The sequence below is a fragment of the Pseudoliparis swirei genome, chromosome 4 (assembly GCF_029220125.1).
Source record: "Pseudoliparis swirei isolate HS2019 ecotype Mariana Trench chromosome 4, NWPU_hadal_v1, whole genome shotgun sequence".
NCBI classification, from domain to species: Eukaryota; Metazoa; Chordata; class Actinopteri; order Perciformes; family Liparidae; genus Pseudoliparis; species Pseudoliparis swirei.
The window spans coordinates 28,533,255-28,547,337 of record NC_079391.1 but is presented as its reverse complement, the minus strand read 5'-3'; the positions used below and the strand labels follow the sequence as shown (position 1 = coordinate 28,547,337).

The 14,083-nt window shown below is 43.5% G+C and overlaps 1 protein-coding gene across 1 annotated transcript in view; it reads left to right on the top strand.

The window, feature by feature from the left end:
- The window catches only part of glceb (glucuronic acid epimerase b), a 46,690-nt gene extending 36,317 nt beyond the window's left edge, over nucleotides 1-10,373 (top strand). Inside the window, exons 4-6 of the mRNA XM_056413728.1 lie at nucleotides 2,785-3,030; nucleotides 8,773-9,065; nucleotides 9,588-10,373. Coding sequence (XP_056269703.1) covers nucleotides 2,785-3,030; nucleotides 8,773-9,065; nucleotides 9,588-10,319 — 1,271 coding nt within the window. The 3' untranslated portion in view covers nucleotides 10,320-10,373. The remainder of the gene's footprint in view (nucleotides 1-2,784; nucleotides 3,031-8,772; nucleotides 9,066-9,587) is intronic.
- The last annotated feature ends 3,710 nt before the right edge of the window (nucleotides 10,374-14,083 follow it).

Here is a 14,083-nt window from a genome sequence, read left to right as displayed (position 1 = left end):
TATTCTATATAAAATCAGAAACTGTTGGCACATCGCTGTGTGCTTACCCAAAAATGGCTAGTTGGGGGGTACTTTGCTGAAAAGATATTTCATAGGAGGTACATCGCTGACAAAAGGTTGAGAACCACTGGAATAGACAACAATCCCAGTTGACTTGTCATATTAAACATGTTTAAAACATTGTGGTTTGAAGTCAGTGTGCAGACATTACTCTTTGCACGTGTGCCGTTTCCCAAAAACCCAAAGTGATGAGCTGGGTAACGGCGAGCTGCTGCAGATGGTCGGATGGTTTTTTATTCCGTCAAACTCAATGTTGGATTAGATTAAATATACTTTATTCGTAGTATATGAAGCGGTTCATGATGTAACCACCAGAACATCCAGCTGTTATGCAAACATTGAAGCTATTTTAAGCTATTTTGGCCACCAGGTGGCAGAAAGACTACAAAAAGCTTCCAGAAACACAACCGGATTGGTTGTTGATGTCTAATGTGTTGGCAGACAGTTGCCTACTTTACTTCAGTGTACACGGAGTAACATGAACATCCCCATTAGCATTAACCAGTAATTGGTTCATTTTTCTGAAGGAAAACAACAACAACAACAGGTCCACACCAGGCCCTGTCTAAATAGCCGGATTAGATAACATGGTTGCCAAAAGAAAGCTTCGGCGCCCATCTTAAAATAATCTACAGACCATAAATGAACCTATAAAATAACATGCGTAACCGGTCAAAGGGGTTCTTGGTAGTTTACCCTGGTCCCCATCACATCCTGATTAAAACCCAGCTGTCAACATGCAGCACTTTCTCTACCACTTCAATTTGTTTGCCAAAAAACAGTTTAAAGAAACTCAAAGGTGCAAAGGCGTAGTTGGGCTCTAATACTCCGCTCAGCATGACACATGATTTATTGGGTTAAATGTTAATATTAAACATTTTGCTGAATGGAGCTTTAATGTAGACTCACCTTCAACCAGTTGTTCCAGTCTCGCTGACTGGAGGTCAAAAGCAAAGCTTGCATACCAATGAGATGGTTGAGCTCCTTTTCTGCTATATTAACCTCCCAGGCTTAGAGCCGATAAAGTGTCATTGTCCGAAGACCAAGTTTTTTTTTTAGATTTCTAGAAAAATCCTCCCTCTGGAATCATTAAAATATGATCAGGCTTAAACAGTCAATTCCACATGGATTACTTGGTGTGACTCGGGGAGAAGCACAGTGTTAGGATTTCTGCTCTCTCTCCGTCATTTGACTTAAGTTGTCAGGGGATACGGCAGTAACAAGAAAAGCATGGGTGGGGGAGGGTGGGGGGGGTATGTATGCGTGTGTGGGTATGTGTGTGTGTTTCGTGTGTTTCTTTTTCCCCAAGTAAACATTAACTTTTTGATAGTCACTTTGACTTTTGAAGGGAAATAAATCATCACAAGTGCATGAGAAATCTGTGTGGATAAGCTGTCACGGCTGTCGTCATTGGAAACTCTGCAGGGAGAGTCGGGGAAATGGGCGAGATATTATGCTCCTGCTCGGCAACGCGACTGCCAATCTACAGTTGAGATGCTGCGATTGTTTTTGTGCCGTGGATTTGGTCTGTCTGAGCCAAGTCTTCACAGTAATGCACATATGAAGTCCATGAAAAACAATGGGATCAGCGGGGGTTGGAGGGTTTTTGGTGAATAGCGGCTTCACATTCCAACAATGGGAAGAGCAAAGGTAGCAGATTAGCAGACGTATTGGAAAATAATTTGCTTTGAACTGTAATATTACTGTTACTTTTGGCCCAATACTCCTGCATGACCAGTATGCGTGTGCATATTTAAATGTGAATTGCCAATCTTTGTCATTTTAACTGGTTATTACACTGTCTGCCCTTTTCTTTTTTTGGTTTGTGATTCCCATTTGGAGCTGCATTTTATGTATAAAATGTGTATTATAGATTACATGTATTATTGACTAACGTGAGGCACAGCGTTCCGAGCCGAGTTGTCTCTAACTTTAAATTATACTCTCATGAGCTGGAATGAAAACCCATAATCAGTTGTTTCTGTCATAAAAAAACAAAGATATACAGTTTATTTTGTTCTCCCTATTATGGCAAACGGCAGTAAGGAAGGTAAAGTGTACGCAGGGATGTTTTCAGCCCCAACATGAGTGTGTTATGATGTTCCTCTGGGGTTTTGGTCGCTTTGGTGATCTCTCGGTCACAAGGTCGTGAGCGCTCTGTTAATCGGAGTGAATCTGCTGCCTGAGATACTTCAGGCTGGTGAACAGGCGAGAGCTCTCCTCCAGTGAGATGCAGTAGATTAACTTGTATTTTAACACCATATCCAATCGTTTACATAGCTGGTGATGTTTAAAAAAAATACCAAAAGATTCTGCTTCTTTTTTTGCCTTCTGTGTCTGAGATTTGAATCTCTGATATTGCCACAGTCGTGTCCTATTACCGTCTTTAAAATGTTGTTTGATATCAATAATTCATTTTTAGATTTGTTTTCTTCACACGAGCGTGGTTATGAACTTAATTTGACACTGCGCCAAAAAACAAAAGAAGCTGTTGTGGCAACTGCTTACGAAAAAGCATCATTCTTCTCGAAATAGGCTGCAAAGAGACTAAAAGAAGAAAACAAACCTTTCCACAAACGAGATGCTCGCGTAAGCACAATATTTAGAAGCATTTCCAGACGCCGTGTGAGAAACTACAAAGCAGCGCAATAAAGTCGTGTTTACGGTGTCGTTTGCATGTTAATTTAACATGCTTGTTCATTATCTTCCTCCTCTGCCTCCCAGGCGTGCCTCTGTCCACGCAGTGGGGCCCTCAGGGCTACTTCTACGCCATCCAGATCGCTCAGTACGGCCTGAGCCACTACAGCAAGAACCTGACGGAGCGCCCCCCCCACGTGGAGGTCTACGACACGGCGGAGGACCGAGACAGCTGGGCCAGCGCGGCGCCCTGGAGCGTGCCAAAGGGCTGCGGCCTGAGCCGCGTCCACGACAAGACCCGGGCGACCTCCGTGCGCCAGTTCAGTGCCCCAGGTAGGTGTGTCCTCTGGGGGGGGAGGAGCTTATATCCTGTTGACTGGGGCTGGAGCAGGCCGATACGCAGCTCCACCCTCGGGACGTGAATACCGGCAGACGGTGTAGGTTGACGGTGGACCCGCCACACAATGTCAGCCTCCTGAACGTTATGAGGAATAAAGAGCCGGCAGACACGGCATCACACGTCTCTCTCTATGTTGATCACGGAGTTTTCTGGAAATTGCCCCGCGGACGCAGTTAGTCGACGTTTATTCCCCACGACAGACTTTTCTCCCTTTTTAAAATCCAGAGTACGAGTGTTGGTGGTTGAAATGATAACTGTTTGTCAGCTGGAGCCAATTAACCTTAATTTGTTAGTCAGAGGACGGTGAGCTCGTCGGAGCCATATGGGCTTTAATGGAAGGGTGGTTAGCGAGTGCCTTTTGGAGAGTCTCTTTCGTGGAATGATCCGGTTGATCGCTTCAGGCAGGTGGTCGAGTCCTTAAGATATTAACTTAAAACACATCACAAATGTTTAATTTCACTCTTCAAAATGGCTTAATCATTTTCTGGAACACCGGGCTGATGCCGTTTTAATCCAACTGAGTGAATAGTGCATTTGTTCGGGCCTATTTTCAGCTGCAGATTAATGGTCGTCTTGAGAGTGTGTGTGCAGCAGCAGGACAGTGTGTGTGTGTCACAGTGACTGTAAAACATGCCGCACACTCATTGTCAGGGAGATGGATGTCACCCATTGTAATATTGATCTGTTTTTCATTGATTATTGACAACAATTAAGGTCTTTTGCAGAGAGGAGCTTTGGCTACATGCGATAACATCGGCTCTGATCTCTTCATAGCATTTGTTGTCAAACAAATGATCAAGTATATCGCTAACTATTCCTTTAAGCATATCATATTAATCAGTTTTATATTTATACAAATCCCCTTAATCGCTCTAGGTTAAGAGCGCTCTGCAGTGTCAGATATTATTACCTTTTAATATTATCCAAATTAATTTATCTGTAATTTTATTGATGCACCCAGAATTTGATATTAAAGGGGCAATGTGTAGATATGGCCAGAATAAATTTAAAAACTCATAATGTGAATGAGTAACAGTTTTGCCTTTGGACCACTTTGGATGTAGTTCAACAAACAAACTAAACGTACACGGACCATTCAGCTCCCAAATATTATTAGATGGCGACTGTAAACTTTAGACTGAAGCCACGCAGTAAGATTATAAGATACATATTTATTTTAATTCTACCAGCTCTCAAGAGTTGTAGCAGTTTGGTCATATTTTGCGTATTCTCGACCTGTTTTCAGTTGGTTTTAAAATAACTGATGCCTGTAAATGTAAATGATATTGGCCCCAGTAGTGGGGCTGAAATGCTGATCCCTGATTCTTTGGATCAGGTTGTTTGACATTTCACAATCCACCATTTAACCCTCCTGTTACCTTCACATTCACTAACATATTTTACCCTCGGGGTCAATTTGACCCCAGCAATTAAAACCTCCAGAAAATTATTAGAATTCATATTGTTTCCCAAGTTTAAGTGTGAGGTACTTTATGTTTGTTTGTTGACTACCTAAATAGCCCTTTAAATATATAAAAAAGTTGATATTTCTTATATGTTTGACACAGTGAAAAACAGCCTGGGTTCAGATTGACCCCAAAGAACACCGACATTAAACATTGAATGGGGTCAAATTGACCCGAAAGGTAACAGGAGGGTTAAACAAACCAATTTGCAGTAATGTATCAGGAGAACATGGTGGAGGCAGTATCGTAACAGAATTAATGTATAAGATGTGTATATATGAGTATGGAGGTCTCTGGCATTGTCAGTTATTTTTGAAGGATTTAAAAAAACATTCCGTCTGTTTGATTCTCCGTCGTTGCTCAGTCAGAAGGCCCCGTGTGATGAAACTGACTGAAGGATGCCGCTGTCCTTGGTTTCCATGCCAAAGGAATTTAATTTAATCCACCTTCACTCGTTTTGTATCGAGGCTCATGTGGTGTGCGTGTGTGTGTGTGTGTGCAGTCGTCTCTCTTATGCATCTGAAAATGTAACTATAAAGTTATAAATATATAAAAAAAGGTAAACTGTCTCCCCCCCCTCTCACTCCTATTGTCCTTTTCGTTGTTCTCCAAACAGAATAGTTTTCAGGTCCGTAGTCTGTGCGTTAGAGACGGAGTCACACTCGGTTTGAAAGAGTCCACGTTTTTAAATCGGAAGAGGGATTTAAAGTTAAATCTTGTGACAACTCTCTCTCTCTCTTTGCTCAGCTGTTGTCAATAACGTTGAATTCTATGAGAACAATACCAATATAAGATCTCGGCTGCTCCTCCCTTCACGCTGGTGTTTGTTGTACATTTATTCTTGGCCGAAGATAGTTTAGTGAAGGAAGGAGTGCCACTCTGTCATTTTTGATGGCAACATTTGGAGTGGGCTAGTAAATCCAGGTACTGAGGTTTCTCAATAATCTGGGTGATTGTTGTCTCACGCTAATTTCAGACTGACGAAAAGGTCGTTGATATATTGAATATTGTGTAGACGACAAATACAGACGTGTAGCTAAATTCATGGTCAAATTATTTCAATTTAAAGCGCAATATTGGCCTAAAGTGAACTGTAACGGGCAGACTGATGCATTTCAATGTCACAGCTGTAAAATAACAGATGAGGTAGATGAGCGTTTTTTGAAAGTCAGGATCTTTGTGATCTTTATTCTCCTTTGATCTCCTGATGATATTTCCAGGACTCTCTCTCTCCCTCTGTGTGTCCTCTGTTGAGCTGCTGCCTCCACTGTAATTTCCGCCTCCTCCTAATTCCTCCGCTCTCACCCTCTCATCGTGAGCGATTTCTTTTCATTTCGCCGCTCTACAATTTCTCTCCTCGCGGCTTCGACCCGCCGTCGCCGGCTCCACTCTTTCCTCAACAGCATCATCTTTTCATCACCACCCCTCAGCCCTCCCTCGGCAGCCTTCACTCTCCATTATTCTCTCCCCACGTTTCAGTCAGTTTTCCACCTCTCTTTACTCATTTCCTCCCACTTGTCGCCCCTCAGCCCGCTTCAGCTTCCTATCCATTGCGATCCCATTATGCTCCCTCTCCGTTTTTAACGCCTTATTCTGCCCCGTCATCCGAACTTTTCCTGTTTTCTTCCTCCGCTGTCGGTTTCTCTTTCTGTCTCTGCCTCCCTCCACTTTCTCCTCCTGCTCCCTTTCCTCTATTTGGATCTCCCCCCCCCCACCCCTCCTTACTGTATCTAGGACACTGGTGTTGAAGAGCCTCTCAAATCCTCTGACAAGTGGATCAATCGTTGGTCCCCTGATAATAACATCCCGTCTACCATCTGCACATTCCGGCACATTCCTGCACGAGCACTGGCTGCCGCTGAGACCCTTATTTCCTCAATCCCCTCGCGGTCGTTTGATAGTTTCACGAGCCTGCCAGAATTAGCGAGGTGATCTGTGAACGGATATGCAGCTCAGTGACAGCTGCCAGCAGCACCGAAGGGTGCCTTTTAAAAAAAGAGTTTTCTTGTTTCATGATCTCCGTTGGCATTGGAGTTAAATATATATATTTTTCTACACTATCCTTGTAATCCTTAAGATGTCAGTCAGACGTTGGTGCGACTACTCCCATGGTTACCGTGGTAACATCAACACTTCTTGACAGCTGCATCGTCACAAACAAACAAACGGTGGAGTACTTTATAATTCATCATGTTTTAGTCAAACAAGCCGTTGTTTTAATAAAGAGGTCAGTCTTTAACAACTGATTTATTACTGTTTTGTTACTCCTTTGCAAACAATTAAAACTGCCCCACTGACCCACATTTTTCTCGTTAATAACTGCTGACGCCACTAACAGTGGTGACAAATATGTTGCAGTTCCTGTGACTCCTTCACAATAAAAGCCCCTCTGTGAATCCCTTGGGTTTAGGCGTTGGACAATCTGAAACCAGCCGAGGAATGGCAGACTACCAGTAAAAAAGCAGTTTGATAAGAATAATGCTGAAAAATGTAAAGCTGATGGAGATCGACCTCTGTGGCTTCGTGGTCGAGCGGGATCGTCCTTCAAACGAAGGATCAACGGGTTCGAAGCCCGGCTCCGCTTGTCCATGTGTCCTTGGGCTTAACCCCAAAATAGCTCCCGTCTGCCGCGCGTGAACGGGTATGAGCGGTTAGTTAGAGTCCTGACGGGCAGGTGGTGTCACCTGTCATCCGCGTGTGAATGGTTGAGTGATGACACGCTTTGAGTGGTCGGAAGACGAGAAAAGCTCCATAAAGTCCATTTACCGTTTAAGTTCGAACGCCGACTCTGAAGCCAAAGGTGCCAACGTGCATATATCTCGTGTTTTATACCTCGAAAGTCTTTTCATGTTCATCGGTGTCCAAAAAACATGTTGGATCTGCTTTAATACAACGTTGACCGTTATCATGATTGTATTATTATTATTATTTTTCAACTTTTAATGGACAAATAGTTCAAGCGAGAAAAATAATTGGCCAATTAATCAATAATGAGCCCATAAAAAGTTCCCGGGGGATGTGGATGGATAACCCGGCGGGCGGCGGGCGTGTATTTCTGCCGACGCGTCTGCAGCGGCACGTCGTCTCCGTCTGCCGCCAAACAGCCTGAGAGAGCGGCGCGGAGCAGAGGAGGCGGCATCTCGTCTATATTCCCTCTGCCCATCCTTTATTGATGCCAGAGTAATCACGGGGCCAGAGTACAAATCCACTTACTCTCTGCATTGCCTAAAGTAATGGATTTATGAGTGCATTAAAGAGCCGTCGTCATCCAGAGGCCCCTGCCAGACTGGCTCGCTCCTCCATTCTCCTCCTGATCGACTGTCTTTGTGTCTCTGGCGGCCTTGCCTCCTCCTGCCTCCTCCCGCCTCCTCGGCTCGCGTCGCAGGAGATCCGATTCTCAATTGTCTTCTCGCTCTTGGCTCATTTTCACCCTCTCCGTCAGGCTGGCGTTGAGGGCACTCGAGGCGCCTCCTCTTGCCCATTATTCCTTCTTTCCCCCCGCACTCCGGCACTCTTTCTTCTCTTCGTCCTTTCGAGGAGCCATCTTTGAACAGATTGTTGTTGTTGTTGTTTATTAGCTGTGCAGGCGGAGTAGTGTACCGAAGCGAAAGAGACATAGATGATGTCATGCAAAAGAGGCGCGGTGGCTGCGTGGAAGCTGAATATCCGAGTTCCTACCGTTTTATATTTGTAGGAAAGAGTTGTGTAGAAAAAAGTTGCTGCAGTTCATGAACTTCCTCTTCTCTTTTTCTAACCCCTCGATTCCCTCCTTCCTGTCCTCCCAATTAAGCTCTGTGTGCACATCCCATGAGAAGCTTGTCTCGGACTGCGTTCGAGGCTCTTTCTCTCGCTCTCACACACACACACACACACACACACACACACACACACAGCTAGCCACTTCACACGGGTATTATTAAAACCGGGTTTTGACCGCAGATTATTATTTGCGAACGTGACTGCATAGTGAATCTGGGGAATGACAAAAGCTTTCATGGAAACAGGACATCAAAGGAGACGGAAGGCCTCCTGTCATTCTCCTAAAAATAGTCCAATGTCATCCAGTAATTGTCAGTTTGTCAAACGAGGTTAGTCGGACTAAATCTTATGGAGAAACACAATACACCAACACTGATTTTCTCCGTTCTTTTGGTTCACCGCACACATTTTTCACCCCCCCCCCCCCCTCATCTCTCGTGCCCCCCACAGAGTCCTCAGAGGGCGTGTCCCTCCCGCTGGGTAACTCCAAAGACTTCATCCTCAGTTTAGACGTCAAGTTCGTCTCCAACGGCAGCGTGTCCGTGATCCTCGAGACCACGGAGAAGGGCTCGCCGTTCACCATCCACTACGTGACCAACACGCAACTCATCGCCTTCAATGACCACGAGATAACGTACGGCGTCGGGCCCCGGACCGCCTGGAGCACGCTGACCCGAGACCTGGTCACCGACCTCAGGAAGGGCGTCGGCCTGTCCAACACCAAGGCTGTGAAGGCCACTAAGGTCGGGACTAGAAAGTATTCAACCGTATAAACATTTAGTGGATTAGGCAATCGATAGGAAATTATTGTTAAATAGTAGTGTTTTATCCCCTTGGGTTTTAAGGAATTATCATAGACAAAAACATTAAATACAAATAATCAGCAGATTAATCAATAATGAAAATAATAGTTTAAAATAAAAATAATAGTAATAATAAAATAATTTCAGCCCTGAACCGGACCTTATTTAATTAATTATGATTAACTTCCCATCTTAAAGCTGTATTTCAGTTGATGGTATGAACGGAACAAATACCACCAAACATATTGCTGCATTAATCTTGGATATAAAAAAATATATATATTCTGAATTTAGTTTGAATGCAATTGTAGATATGTGTAACGTTTAGCTTTATGTGTATTTCATCGTGAGAACTTTATCGCTAAATAATTTAACAATTTAAAGATGATAAGCAACGACATTGAATAAAAACATTTTAATGCTAAATCCAGCCATCGCGATCCGTTTGCCTTCCCTCCTCAGATCATGCCCAGGCGGGTGGTGCGATTAGTCCTGCGCGGGCGAGGCTCCGTAGACAACGTCACCATCTCCACCACGGCCCACATGGCCGCCTTCTTCGCCGCCAGCGACTGGCTGGTGCGCAACCAGGACGAGCGGGGCGGCTGGCCCATCATGGTCACCCGCAAGCTGGGCGAAGGCTTCCGGCCTCTGGAGCCCGGCTGGTACTCGGCCATGGCTCAGGGCCAGGCCATGTCCACCCTGGTGAGGGCCTACATCCTCACCAAGGACCAGGCGTACCTCGGCGCCGCCCTGAAGGCGGTCGGACCCTACAAGGTGCCGTCGGCGCAGCACGGCGTCAAAGCCGTGTTCATGAACAAATACGACTGGTACGAGGAGTACCCCACCACGCCCAGCTCCTTTGTGCTCAACGGCTTCATCTACTCCCTGCTGGGTCTCCACGACTTGACTGAGACCGCCGGGGAGAAGCTGGGCAGGGAGGCGGGGCAGCTGTTCGAGCGCGGCATGGAGTCGCTGAAGGCCATGCTGCCGCTCTACGACACGGGGTCCGGGAGCATCTACGACCTCCGGCACTTCATGTTGGCCACCGCGCCCAACCTGGCGCGCTGGGACTATCACACCACGCACATTAACCAGCTGCAGCTGCTGGCGTCCATTGACGACGCGCCCGTCTTTAAGGAAGTGGTCAAGCGCTGGAAAAACTACCTAAAAGGGATCCGAGCCAAGCACAACTAAAACGTGTGTGTGTGTGTGTGTGTGTGTGTGTGTGTGTGTGTGTGTGTGTGTGTGTGTGTGTGTGTGTGTGTGTGTGTGTGTGTGTGTGTGTGTGTGTGTGTGTGTGTGTGTGTGTGTGTGTGTGTGTGTGTGTGTGTGTGTGTGTAAGGTTTAAATATATGACTTTAGAGACGGATAAATCTCCTTGAATTGATTTTTTTGTACCACTTCATCCCAGATTTGCAAAGTTTATTAAATCCAACAAACTAAAAGAACATTTAAAAATGAATATATAATGAGGAGGAGAATGTTGCCAAAACTAAATATCTTATTGAATTTGAATTCATTTATTCCACCGAAGTTATTTTCTTCAGACGAACCTCGCAGGAGTCAGAAGTTGTACACCGAGATCTTAAACTCACAAAGTTTGAGCTGCGAGGAGAGATAAATTAATCCCATCCCTTTATAGAAAAGTGTGATGCTTCCAAACTGTCTGCTTCCAGTTCTATTCTGAATATATTTTCCTTTTTAAAAACACAGATAAATAGTTACAAATAATTTTGGGAGGGATTATATTGATTCATATATTGACCGTAACTCTCTTTAAATAGGTTTTACTTTTTACTATCAACATTGAGTCACAGATTAGGTATCTGTCGACCTCTAACATATTATATATATATAATATTTTGGTTTAGATGGGTGAAGCGGCTCCGCCACCAGGGTACCTTCTTGGTTCCTACCCATAATGCATCAGTGTATAGCTGATACATCAGCGTGCCTCCTGTTCTATTCCCTCACCCGATTCATAATCTGTCCTAATTTTGACCCGTCAATATAGAAGCCACTGGAGCTGTGACCTTTTCTTTTTGTCGTTGTGATGTTTTAAGACCGGACGCCACCGAGGTCCCTCAGTCGTTCACAAACAAACTTCATTATTTATGTTCGGCTGCACAGCTACAAATAGTTAACGCCGCATCACGTTGAGTTCGGCTGAATATATTTCTTATATCGTATTCACGTCCTCACGGCGGTGCCGTCTTGGAAGTGGAGCGGGTCCCAGTGCTCGGACTGGACGACAAAAATGATCCGTTTGTGAAGACATTCTCAATGACCTCTTCAGATCTCAGGATCTTAACTCGTCTAAAAATGAAAAATGTAACTGACCATTTTCTTTTATTCAATCACTATCTCTAATGAGTCTCAATCATGAGCTGTAAAATGAGCACTAACACTTTTCACATTTATTTTCTTATTTTTTTTACTGCGAACACTGACCTGTCATTGTGAAACACCGGACTCCTCACATCCCCTCCGTTCCCTTGGGAACGGGAACATCGGAGCCTCTCGGCTCCATTTTCATGCCCCGCTTTTGACCTTCTTCCCCAAATAACTCGTACGTCAAGGGTGATGATTGCAGGGAAGGAGTAGGTGATGATGGATGCAGCGCGTCGTGTGCATTTGGACGGGAAGACGTGAGGCGCTAACGCGTCGGTTTATAACATTGTAATAGCCGATGAAGGTCGAGGTCAACTCTTTTGGCGAGAGGCCGCCAGTCCCGGCGGGCTCTCCCCGCTCCTGTCGGCCGCTGTGGGCGGTCCAACGCCCGGGACACTTAACGATTCAACCGGATAATGGGCTGGAGAGCCCCACCCCCCCCCCCCCCGGCGGCCGGTCGGGGGATGAGTCAGCACCGGAGCGCTCGGCGTCGATGAAGCTCTCATCGATCTACCGTAAAGATTATTTATGGGTCTGTTTGTTTCTCCTCGCGGTGATGATGGGGCGATTTTTTCTTTGGTGATATTCATGTAAACTTTGAGATAAAAATGTGTTTTGTTTTTTCACTTTCGTGTCGTCGTGATGCGAGCCGATGAGACTCGATCAGAGAAGCGTTTGATTCATTTTGAGGCAACGTTGGAGAGGAAAAAAAAAAATTTGTTTGGTTTCAAAGCCACTGTTGAGTCCTTCGGGTGAGAGTGACCGCTGTGGGGAAGACCATGATCTGAGAGTTCACGGAAGAAGTGGAAATATTTTGGGAATAAAGTAATAATAAAGAGGACAATGAAAAATATTTTGCAAGGAAACAAATTATACCTGTGACTTTATTTTAGTTTAACCACTTTTGTCTTGAAATATTCAGACTTCATTTCTTCAAATATGTTTTTTTTCCTCTCCTCCCCGAGACATTTTGACTTTATTCCCAAACTTGTCATCTTTTTTTTTTCTAGAGGTTTATTCTGTGGGTTGAAAGAATTCTATTGTTCTATTTTTAAAAGTTAAAAAGATGAAATACCACCAGAGAAGAGGTATGAAAGCACGTTTTGATAATTCCACTTTTTGTACGCTTGCTGACCTTCTTCTCTTTTCTTTTTTTTGAGGGGTCTCTGATCATTTCCTCGTGTGGTTTTCTTCCCGTGAACACTTCTTCCATTCGTTGCCATGTCAACAGGTAGAAAATGTTCAAAAAAACATTCATGAATGGAACTTTTGCGTGTGAATAACTGTCTTTATTTAGTTTATACCAAAGTCATGGATTCAAGTACATTTGAATGTGTCTATTTTTGTGCGCAGCGATTTCCATTCAGCATTTAAAGATGTTCCGGCTCCTCGGAGACGTCACCGAGAGACACGCTGCTGCCTTTTGAGAAGTGCTAGTTATTGAAATGTTGAATTATAGCAGAAAAGATGTTTTAAAATGTGCTTATGGTGAAAGGGAAGTGTGCAACTAGAGATTAGCATTTAGTCCGCTGCTTGTTTTAAAGGGAAGCGAGCCGCTAGCTGGAAGTTCTCTTTGAACGTTTTTCTTTCCACTTGTTTGTTTGTTTTCATCGTTTGTCATTTGTTTGAGGAGTACGATATTTGACTAGATAGACAAAAGCACAACTGCCGTTTGTAGTCCTTTTTTTTCTTCTTTTTTGTGTGCATTTCTTTCTCATCAGGACGATGTGCTCTGATCGTTTTGTTATTCGGTATCACGGCTTCTTTTTCTTCATTTTAGTTTATTTTTTATAATTTGTTTCCGCTGTCTCTCCAACATATGACCACTTTGAGGTCAAATGTGATTTATGCAATAAAATGTTTACTGGGGTCGTGAACGCCACAGGAGACCCAGAGCGGATGTACAGACTTCAAGCACAATGTGCAACGCTACCATTTTTGTAGTCCACGGAAGAGAGGTGTTTATATCCAGTCAATCTTTGTGCTTTAAAGATGTGCTTTTTAAAAAGGTGTACAAAATAAAAGCGTTTTTCTTAAACTTCTTGTCGCATATCTTTCTTTTTGATATTTAACAGACACAGCAGTTTGATGAAAATACCCCAATTAAAATATTAATCTGCTATAATTGTCATCATCCATGTCCAATGTTTTCGCCATTTTTACACCAAATATGCACAAAAAAACGATTCCTGCTTCTCAATTGTGAAGATTTGCTGCTTTTCATTGTCTTAAACAATCAAATTATATTTTTTTATCTGATTTTGGGGCTGTTGATTTTTTGATTATAAAAAAGATTGTTTTCTATATTTATATGTATAATTGATATAAAATATAGTATACTAGACCAAATTTCAATTAGTTGACCTTTCATTATCTCTGCATACATTTATTCATTCATTCATTCATATATATATATATATATACACAAATAAATGAAGAAGAGAAACATGATACAAAGGCATTAGTCCATCAACTTAACATACATCAAATTATATCTATTAATCTCTTAGAATTTTTTATATGAGTGTTATTATATAATATATATATTGTATATATAAATAATATAT